This window comes from Sebastes fasciatus, unplaced genomic scaffold, assembly GCF_043250625.1.
Source record: "Sebastes fasciatus isolate fSebFas1 unplaced genomic scaffold, fSebFas1.pri Scaffold_25, whole genome shotgun sequence".
NCBI classification, from domain to species: Eukaryota; Metazoa; Chordata; class Actinopteri; order Perciformes; family Sebastidae; genus Sebastes; species Sebastes fasciatus.
The window spans coordinates 275,001-286,856 of record NW_027428182.1 but is presented as its reverse complement, the minus strand read 5'-3'; the positions used below and the strand labels follow the sequence as shown (position 1 = coordinate 286,856).

General features: G+C 36.9%; 1 protein-coding gene across 5 annotated transcripts in view; it reads left to right on the top strand.

Annotated features, from left to right (window-relative positions):
• Nucleotides 1–780: 780 nt before the first annotated feature.
• The window catches only part of LOC141763676 (tectonin beta-propeller repeat-containing protein 2-like), a 59,453-nt gene continuing 48,377 nt past the window's right edge, over nucleotides 781–11,856 (top strand). For 2 of the 5 annotated variants that reach the window (XM_074628244.1, XM_074628245.1), the window contains exons 1-8: nucleotides 781–1,204; nucleotides 8,405–8,448; nucleotides 8,504–8,607; nucleotides 9,028–9,168; nucleotides 9,351–9,479; nucleotides 9,565–9,696; nucleotides 11,118–11,275; nucleotides 11,477–11,630. In XM_074628244.1, coding sequence (XP_074484345.1) covers nucleotides 8,536–8,607; nucleotides 9,028–9,168; nucleotides 9,351–9,479; nucleotides 9,565–9,696; nucleotides 11,118–11,275; nucleotides 11,477–11,630 — 786 coding nt within the window. In that variant the 5' untranslated portion in view covers nucleotides 781–1,204; nucleotides 8,405–8,448; nucleotides 8,504–8,535. The other 3 variants (XM_074628243.1, XM_074628242.1, XM_074628241.1) reach the window with 3 other exon arrangements.

Here is an 11,856-nt window from a genome sequence, read left to right as displayed (position 1 = left end):
GACAAAGACCAGCACTCTACAGCGGCCAATCAGCAAGATATGCCTTTTAGTAGAAACTTCAGATTAAATCGAGATTTCAAGTGCACTCAAACACATAACACAGTTATGAGGTAGTACGATAAGAAACATATTTATTTATTTTTAGTTTGGCTCCATTTTTTTGTTTAGTTGAATTGTTACGTTTTGCACTTAGAACAATAGGGGCCGGTATGTAGGAGCCAAATATTGAGAAAGGAGTAAAATTCCTTATTATAAGAGAAACATTATGTTGATAGTAATTGGTATTTTTGCCCCATGTGGCCAACCACAGCATTGAATTGTTTATAAATTTGGCACCAGTTGATGCCGTCATCCTGATTTAGTATCAGCTGTGGAGAGCGCAGCTGTTTAAGGACGCCAAGAGCCGAAATAGTTTTTTAACGGGCTTTAATATAGTTTGTTCATTTCACTAAGACGAAGTTTAGGTTGATCTTTTTTCTTTACTTTGGGTTGCCGCGGCATATCCTGTTTTGGGTTGTTTGGGTTGGTTTATGTAGTTTAACACACATGCACACACACACACAAAGGCTGCAAATCAATCATATGCATCCAATGACAGAAAGGACATCTAACCGTGAGTAAACCCATGAATGAGCGCAACTTTATTTAGTAGATGCCTTGTTGACACGTTTTCTTGGCGAAAGAAATATGGCTTAGAATAGAAATAAGAAGGAAGCCATAATAATTATAATATAGTATTTAATATAGTTTATATCAGAGGATGTTATAGATGTATAGTTCATGTTTAATGATTATAATATAGTATTTAATGTAGTTTAAGGAGCAGCTGGACTTTAATGAAGAACAGATCCAGGTTCCGGGTTTTCCATCCAGCAGCAGTCTCTGAGTTTCCGCTTCCGGTCCTTCATATAAATATAAATAAATATTTAATAATGATCCTGAAGACGGTAACAGACGGTAACAGACGGTTACAGACGGTAACAGACGGTTACAGACGGTAACAGACGGTTACAGAGTGTTCAGTGTGATCAGAACAGAAGAACAGAACCGATGGAGGCTGCTGGTTCTGGGTTGTGACAGCAGGATGAAGACTCATTAAACATCTGGTACAACATCTGGCTGAGATCAGACTCCATCAACAACAACACCTGCTCTCCTCCTCCACCTCTCCATCTCTCCTCCTCAACCTCCTCCACCTCTCTGAGTAAGAGACTCTGTCCTCCTGATGCTAACAGCTAACATCTAGCAGCTAGCATCATACAGCTAACATCATACAGATAGCATCATACAGCTAACATCATACAGCTAGCATCATACAGCTAACATCATACAGCTAACATCATACAGCTAGCATCATACAGCTAACATCATACAGCTAGCATCATACAGCTAACATCATACAGCTAACATCATACAGCTAACATCATACAGCTAGCATCATACAGCTAACATCATACAGATAGCATTATACAGCTAACATCATACAGCTAGCATCATACAGCTAACATCATACAGCTAACATCATACAGATAGCATCATACAGCTAACATCATACAGCTAGCATCATACAGCTAACATCATACAGCTAGCATCATACAGCTAACATCATACAGCTAGCATCATACAGCTAACATCATACAGCTAGCATCATACATCATACATCATACAGCTAACATCATACAGCTAGCATCATACAGCTAGCATCATACAGCTAGCATCATACAGCTAACATCATACAGCTAGCATCATACATCATACATCATACAGCTAACATCATACAGCTAGCATCATACAGCTAGCATCATACAGCTAACATCATACAGCTAGCAGCTAGCATCATACAGCTAGCATCATACAGCTAACATCATACAGCTAGCATCATACAGCTAACATCATACAGCTAGCATCATACAGCTAACATCATACAGCTAACATCATACAGCTAACATCATACAGCTAGCATCATACAGCTAACATCATACAGATAGCATTATACAGCTAACATCATACAGCTAGCATCATACAGCTAACATCATACAGCTAACATCATACAGATAGCATCATACAGCTAACATCATACAGCTAGCATCATACAGCTAACATCATACAGCTAGCATCATACAGCTAACATCATACAGCTAGCATCATACAGCTAACATCATACAGCTAGCATCATACATCATACATCATACAGCTAACATCATACAGCTAGCATCATACAGCTAGCATCATACAGCTAGCATCATACAGCTAACATCATACAGCTAGCATCATACATCATACATCATACAGCTAACATCATACAGCTAGCATCATACAGCTAGCATCATACAGCTAACATCATACAGCTAGCAGCTAGCATCATACAGCTAGCATCATACAGCTAACATCATACAGCTAGCATCATACAGCTAACATCATACAGCTAACATCAAACAGCTAGCATCATACAGCTAACATCATACAGCTAGCATCATACAGCTAACATCATACAGCTAGCATCATACAGCTAACATCATACAGCTAACATCATACAGCTAGCATCATACAGCTAACATCATACAGCTAGCATCATACAGCTAGCATCATACAGCTAACATCATACAGCTAGCAGCTAGCATCATACAGCTAACATCATACAGCTAACATCAAACAGCTAGCATCATACAGCTAACATCATACAGCTAGCATCATACAGCTAACATCATACAGCTAGCATCATACAGCTAACATCATACAGCTAACATCATACAGCTAGCATCATACAGCTAACATACAGCTAGCATCATACAGCTAACATCATACAGCTAGCATCATACATCATACAGCTAGCATCATACAGCTAGCATCATACAGCTAACATCATACAGCTAGCAGCTAGCATCATACAGCTAGCATCATACAGCTAACATCATACAGCTAGCAGCTAACATCTAGCAGCTAACATCATACAGCTAACATCATACAGCTAGCAGCTAGCATCATACAGCTAACATCATACAGCTAGCATCATACAGCTAGCAGCTAACATCTAGCAGCTAGCATCATACAGCTAGCATCATACAGCTAGCAGCTAACATCTAGCAGCTAGCATCATACAGCTAACATCATACAGCTAGCAGCTAACATCTAGCAGCTAGCATCATACAGCTAGCATCATACATCATACAGCTAACATCATACAGCTAGCATCATACATCATACAGCTAACATCATACAGCTAGCATCATACAGCTAACATCATACAGCTAGCATCATACAGCTAGCATCATACAGCTAGCATCATACAGCTAGCAGCTAACATCTAGCAGCTAGCATCATACAGCTAGCATCATACATCATACAGCTAGCATCATACAGCTAACATCATACAGCTAGCAGCTAGCATCATACAGCTAGCATCATACAGCTAGCATCATACAGCTAACATCATACAGCTAGCATCATACATCATACAGCTAACATCATACATCATACAGCTAACATCATACAGCTAGCATCATACAGCTAACAGCTTGCAGCTAACATCATACAGCTAACATCATACAGCTAGCATCATACATCATACAGCTAGCATCATACAGCTAACATCATACAGCTAGCATCATACATCATACAGCTAACATCATACAGCTAACATCATACAGCTAGCATCATACAGCTAACAGCTTGCAACAGCTAACATCATACAGCTAACATCATACAGCTAACATCATACAGCTAGCAGCTAACATCTAGCAGCTAGCATCATACAGCTAGCATCATACAGCTAGCATCATACATCATACAGCTAACATCATACAGCTAGCAGCTAGCATCATACAGCTAGCATCATACATCATACAGCTAGCATCATACAGCTAGCATCATACAGCTAACATCATACAGCTAGCATCATACATCATACAGCTAACATCATACATCATACAGCTAACATCATACAGCTAGCATCATACAGCTAACAGCTTGCAGCTAACATCATACAGCTAACATCATACAGCTAGCATCATACATCATACAGCTAGCATCATACAGCTAACATCATACAGCTAGCATCATACATCATACAGCTAACATCATACAGCTAACATCATACAGCTAGCATCATACAGCTAACAGCTTGCAACAGCTAACATCATACAGCTAACATCATACAGCTAACATCATACAGCTAGCAGCTAACATCTAGCAGCTAGCATCATACAGCTAGCATCATACAGCTAGCATCATACATCATACAGCTAACATCATACAGCTAACATCATACAGCTAGCATCATACATCATACAGCTAGCATCATACAGCTAACATCATACAGCTAGCATCATACATCATACAGCTAACATCATACAGCTAACATCATACAGCTAGCATCATACAGCTAACAGCTTGCAGCTAGCATCATACAGCTAACATCTAGCAGCTAGCATCATACAGCTAACTCTGTGTTAGCAGTATGATGTATGATGCTAGCTGTTAGCTGTTAGCTGTATGATGTTAGCTAGCTGTTAGCTTCACACCAAACTCCATTAAACAAATTACCTTTCTTTGGAGTTGGGTTATATAAATGGGTTATATAAATTGTTTATATATAAATGGTTTATATAAATGGGTTTTTATATAAATGGTTTCTATAAATGGTTTCTATAAATGGTTTCTATATAAATGGTTTATATAAATGGGTTTATATATAAATGGTTTCTATAAATGGGTTTCTATAAATGGTTTCTAAAAATGGTTTATATAAATGGTTTATATATAAAGGGTTTATATAAATGGTTTATATAAATGGTTTATGTATAAATGGTTTCTATAAATGGTTTATATATAAATGGTTTCTATAAATGGGTTTCTATAAATGGTTTCTATAAATGGTTTATATATAAATGGTTTCTATAAATGTTTTTTATAAATGGTTTATATATAAATGGTTTATATATAAATGTTTTATATAAATGGGTTTATATAAATGCTTATATAAATAGTTTATATAAATGGTTTATATATAAATGGTTTATATATAAATGGTTTCTATAAATGGTTTATATATAAATGTTTTATATAAATGGGTTTATATAAATGCTTATATAAATAGTTTATATAAATGGTTTATATATAAATGGGTTTATATAAATAGTTTATATAAATGGTTTCTATAAATGGTTTATATATAAATGGTTTCTATAAATGTTTTTTATAAATGGTTTATATATAAATGGTTTATATATAAATGTTTTTTATAAATGGTTTATATATAAATGGGTTTCTATAAATGGTTTCTATAAATGTTTTTTATAAATGGTTTATATATAAATGGTTTATATATAAATGTTTTATATAAATGGGTTTATATAAATGCTTATATAAATAGTTTATATAAATGGTTTATATATAAATGGTTTATATATAAATGGTTTCTATAAATGGTTTCTATAAATGGTTTATATATAAATGGTTTCTATAAATGGGTTTCTATAAATGGTTTCTATATAAATGGTTTCTATAAATGGTTTATATATAAATGGTTTCTATAAATGTTTTTTATAAATGGTTTATATATAAATGGTTTATATATAAATGTTTTATATAAATGGGTTTATATAAATGCTTATATAAATAGTTTATATAAATGGTTTATATATAAATGGGTTTATATAAATAGTTTATATAAATGGTTTCTATAAATGGTTTATATATAAATGGTTTCTATAAATGTTTTTTATAAATGGTTTATATATAAATGGTTTATATATAAATGTTTTTTATAAATGGTTTATATATAAATGGTTTCTATAAATGGGTTTCTATAAATGGTTTCTATAAATGTTTTTTATAAATGGTTTATATATAAATGGTTTATATATAAATGTTTTATATAAATGGGTTTATATAAATGCTTATATAAATAGTTTATATAAATGGTTTATATATAAATGGTTTATATATAAATGGTTTCTATAAATGGTTTCTATAAATGGTTTATATATAAATGGTTTCTATAAATGGGTTTCTATAAATGGTTTCTATATAAATGGTTTCTATAAATGGTTTATATATAAATGGTTTCTATAAATGTTTTTTATAAATGGTTTATATATAAATGGTTTATATATAAATGTTTTATATAAATGGGTTTATATAAATGCTTATATAAATAGTTTATATAAATGGTTTATATATAAATGGGTTTATATAAATAGTTTATATAAATGGTTTCTATAAATGGTTTATATATAAATGGTTTCTTTAAATGGTTTCTATAAATGGTTCATATATAAATGTTTTATATATAAATGGTTTCTATAAATGGTTTCTATATAAATGTTTTATATAAATGGTTTCTATATATGGTTTCTATAAATGGTTTCTATAAATGGTTTCTATATATAAATGGTTTATATAAATGGTTTATATAGAAATGGTTTATATAAATGGTTTCTATATATAAATGGTTTCTATAAATGGTTTCTATAAATGGTTTCTATATAAATGGTTTCTATATAAATGGTTTCTATAAATGGTTTCTATAAATGGTTTATGTATAAATGGTTTCTATAAATGGTTTCTATATAAATGGTTTCTATAAATGGTTTATGTATAAATGGTTTCTATAAATGGTTTCTATATAAATGGTTTCTATAAATGTTTTCTATAAATGGTTTATGTATAAATGGTTTCTATAAATGGTTTCTATATAAATGGTTTCTATAAATGGTTTATATATATATAAATGGTTTATATATATAAATGGTTTCTATAAATGGTTTCTATAGAAATGGTTTCTATATATAAATGGTTTCTATAAATGGTTTCTATATAAATGGTTTCTATATAAATGGTTTCTATAAATGGTTTCTATAAATGGTTTCTATAAATGGTTTATGTATAAATGGTTTCTATAAATGGTTTCTATATAAATGTTTTATATAAATGGTTTCTATATATGGTTTCTATAAATGGTTTATATAAATGGTTTCTATATATAAATGGTTTCTATATATAAATGGTTTCTATAAATGGTTTCTATATAAATGGTTTCTATAAATGGTTTCTATATATAAATGGTTTCTATAAATGGTTTCTATAAATGGTTTATATATAAATGGTTTATATAAATGGTTTCTATACATGTTTTCTATAAATGGTTTCTATATATAAATGGTTTATATAAATGGTTTATAGAAATGGTTTCTATAGAAATGGTTTCTATATATAAATGGTTTCTATAAATGGTTTCTATATAAATGGTTTCTATAAATGGTTTCTATAAATGGTTTATGTATAAATGGTTTCTATAAATGGTTTCTATATAAATGGTTTCTATAAATGGTTTATGTATAAATGGTTTCTATAAATGGTTTCTATAAATGGTTTATGTATAAATGGTTTCTATAAATGGTTTCTATAGAAATGGTTTCTATAGAAATGGTTTCTATAAATGGTTTCTATAAATGGTTTCTATAAATGGTTTCTATATAAATGGTTTCTATAAATGGTTTCTATAAATGGTTTATGTATAAATGGTTTCTATAAATGGTTTCTATATAAATGGTTTCTATAAATGGTTTATGTATAAATGGTTTCTATAAATGGTTTCTATATAAATGGTTTCTGTATAAATGGTTTCTATAAATGGTTTCTGTATAAATGGTTTCTATAAATGGTTTATGTATAAATGGTTTCTATAAATGGTTTTTCTATAAATGGTTTATGTATAAATGGTTTCTATAAATGGTTTATGTATAAATGGTTTCTATATAAATGGTTTATGTATAAATGGTTTCTATAAATGGTTTCTATATAAATGGTTTCTATAAATGGTTTATGTATAAATGGTTTCTATAAATGGTTTCTATACATGGTTTCTATATAAATGGTTTATATATAAATGGTTTCTATAAATGGTTTATGTATAAATGGTTTCTATATAAATGGTTTCTATATAAATGGTTTATATAAATGTAGTGGTGGTGAAGTGTTTTTGTTTAATGGTGTTAATGTGTTGGTAGTTTAATGTTGTTCTCTGGTGAGGAGCAGATCAGATCAGATCAGATCAGATGAACCTGTGCTGATGATCAGAGCTCCATGCTGCCTTCAGTACATCTCAATGTCTTCTAACGGTGGATGTTATCAGATAACCAGCAACGGAACCCTGAACTGAGTCCTTCAGCTGTTCTGACAGCAGAACCTTCACAGCGGTTCTCTTTGATTCTAACCAGTAATAACATGACGTTAGACCTCTAACAACCTGATGAAGGGTTTCTCTGTGATGTGTCTGGTCCACCACACCGTGCTGGATTAGAACCGGAAGCCCCGTGTTCCCTCCGTGTCGTTCTCTACATGCACTTCTTCTTCTCACCTTCTAACATGGGTTTTTAACTGGAGCTTTTCATTTGACTTTCAGAAACAGTTGAGTCCACTTCCTCCAGACGTCCTCCAGACGTCCTCTAGACGTCCTCCAGACGTCCTCCAGACGTCCTCCAGACGTCCTCCAGACTTCCTCCAGACGTCCTCCAGACGTCCTCCGGCAGAACCATGGCCACCCCGCCTTCTGTCCTCAGAGAGTTCTGCCCGCTCTACTATCTCCTGAACGCCATCCCAGCCAAGGTACCGAACCGTCCCAAACCAGGCCAGAACCCAGGCCAAGGTACCGAACCGTTCCAAACCAGGCCAGAACCCAGGCCAAGGTGCTGCCCTAGTATACCGGCGTTGATGTCACGTGGTGTCTCTGTGTTGTCAGTTTGGCGGTGAACGTCTGGCTTCATTCCGGTACTGATCCGGTACTGATCCCAGGGCTCAGCGACGCTGGTGTCTCCATCAGGCTGCAGGATACGCCAGTAGTTACCGTGGCAACAAATAACAACTGACGTTAGAACACATTAGCATCTTAGCTTAATGGTCTGGCTGGCAACCACTAGTGGTGAAGTGAATGTGATGGAAGGGGGGAGCTGAATGTTCTAATGATGATGATGATGATGATGTTGATGATGTGATGATGAAGGCCTGTCTCTGGCGGTCTCCCTGCAGGTGCAGCGTGGGTTCAGGTCCGTCCTGGTCTACCTGACGGCTCTGGACAGCAGCAGTGACTTCCTGGCGGTGGGCAGCAGCATCGGCATGCTCTACCTGTACTGCCGCCGCCTCGGACACATGAACAAGTACAGCCTGGAGGTCAGAGCTCTTCTTCTTCTGTGGTGCTCAGTCGGTTTTTACAGGAGGTCTAGCTACCAACAGGAAGTTAGCATCTCCCTGGTTCCCTCCACTAACAGGAAGTGACATCATGCTGATTCAGTTGGGTGCTATATATTCTATATTCTATATTGATATATTGATGCTTTGATGATGTGTAACAGGGAAAGAGTGATGCGATCACGGCGGTGAAGCTGCTCAGCTGTTTTGATGATCTGGTTGCCGTGGGAACAGCATCAGGTCGAGTTGCGGTCTTCCAGCTGGTGTCTCCGCTTCCTGGTCGAAACAAACAGGTGAGACGTTGGACAGGTGTCTCAGAGCCAGGTGATGTCCCGTCATCGGCCTATCACACCCACCTGTTGGTCTCTCTCCGTGTAGCTGAGGCGGTTCGACGTGGTCGGCCTCCATAAAGGCTCCGTAACGTCTCTGGCGTGGAGCACCAACGGGATGAAGCTCTTCTCTGGAGACGATAAAGGACGAGTGGTGTTCTCCTCTCTGGACCTGGACCAGGTGAGATATATATATATATATATAAATATATATATATATATATATATATATTATATATATATTTATATATATATATTTATATATATATATATAAACTGGAAAAACAAGTAGTTAACTGGTGTTTGGTGGATTATTTCTCTGTTGTTCCAATGCTAATGGTGATGCTAATGCTAATGGTCATTGTATTCTACATCGTTGGAAAGCCTGTTTATTGACCTTCACAATGATGTCACACTTGTAAGGATCATGTATTTGTGGGATGAGCAGCACAGCTGATGATGTGTGGAGCCCCGGTGCCGATGGTAAACAGTGTATTCTCCTGTTGGTGTTGACTCTTGTTGTGAGTTGTTTGGTGGATGATTGAACTCTCTATCAGTAACAAGGAACAAACAAGACATATTGATTGATTGAATCCACCGTCAGGAGCCTCAGTAGAGGTGGAAGATCCATACGCAGCCACAACAGCCTGGCACCTCCTCCTCATGCTGGTCACCAACCTGGTCACACGTTGCTGTGGGATGGCGTTCCATTCCTCAACCAGGATTGGTTGCAGGTCAGCCAGCGTGGTTGTGTTGGTCACTCTAACACGTACAGCACGCCCAAGCTGATCCCACAAGTGTTGAATTGGGTTGAGGTCTGGACTCTTGGCAGGCCGTTCCATTCTCTCTCCTCCCACATTGTGGAGGTAGTCTGTGATAACCCTGGCTCTGTGGGGGGGGGGGCGTTGTTTCTTGGAGGATGAAGTTAGGTCCCAGATTGTGGAGATATGGGATCACCACTGGCTGCAGGATCTCATCCTGATATCTCCCTGCATTGAGATGGCCTTCAATGATGACAAGCCTTGTTTTGCCAGTGAGGGAGATGCCCCCCCCCCCACACCATGACACTGCCCCCACCAAAAGCTGTTACTCCATCAGTTCAACAATCAGCATAGCGTTCTCCACGTCGTCTCCATACTTTGACCTGCCATCCAATTTCTGCAGACAGAACCTGGACTCATCACTGAACATGACATTCCCCCACATGTTCAGGTTCCATTGTCTGTGTTGGAGACACCAGCGCCAACGGGCCTGACGGTGAAGGGCAGTCATTGCAGGCTTCCTGGTAGCCTTATGAGAATACACTGTTTACCATTGACAGAGCATTTTGGAACATTGTTCTTGGGCGCTCCCCACATCATCAGCTGTGCTGCTCATCCCACAAATACATGATCCTTACAAGTGTGACATCATTGTGAAGGTCAATAACCAGGCTTTCAACCATGTAGAATACAATGACCATTAGCATTAGCATCACCATTAGCATTGGAACAACAGAGAAATAATCCACCAAACACAAGTTTAACTACTTTGTTTTTCCAGTATAGTGTATAGATATATACCTATATATCTATAGTGTATATAATGTGTGTGTGTTAACAGGGGGTGTGTAAACCGGTGCTGCTGCTGGAGGAGTCCTCCTCCGTGGTCCAGATGGAGTACCGCCACCAGGTGCTGCTGATCTCAACACAGCACAGATCTCTGCTGTACTGCACTCAGAGACAGGAAGTCCAGCAGCTGGGCACCAAGCCCCGCAAGAGGTACCACGTGCTACCACGTGCTAGCACGTGCTAGCACGTGTTAGCACGTGTTAGCACGTGGTAGCACGTGGTAGCACGTGCTAACACGTGCTACCACGTGCTACCACGTGCTACCACGTGCTAACACGCTACTGCTAGCCAGAGGCTAAAGCCGTGATGCTAACCCCCCCTTGTCGCTGTGGTGTGGTTGTGATGTCACAGCAGCGGCAGGTTCGGGGCGTGCTTCCTGCCGGCTCTCTGTAAACAGAGCGACCTTCAGGTGTTCGCTGCTCGACCTGGACTCAGACTGTGGAGGGCTGACATCAGAGGACAGGTGGAGGACACCCGACTGCTGAGACAGCTGTTCAACACACAGGTAACCTGTCTGTCTACCTGTCTGTCTACCCGTCTACCTGTCTGTCTACCTGTCTGTCTACCTGTCTACCTGTCTGTCTACCCGTCTACCTGTCTGTCTACCTGTCTGTCTACCCTTCTACCTGTCTGCCTACCTGTCTGTCTACCTGTCTACCTGTCTGCCTACCTGTCTGTCTACCTGTCTGTCTACCGGTCTGTCTATCTGTTTACCTGTCTGTCTCCCTGTC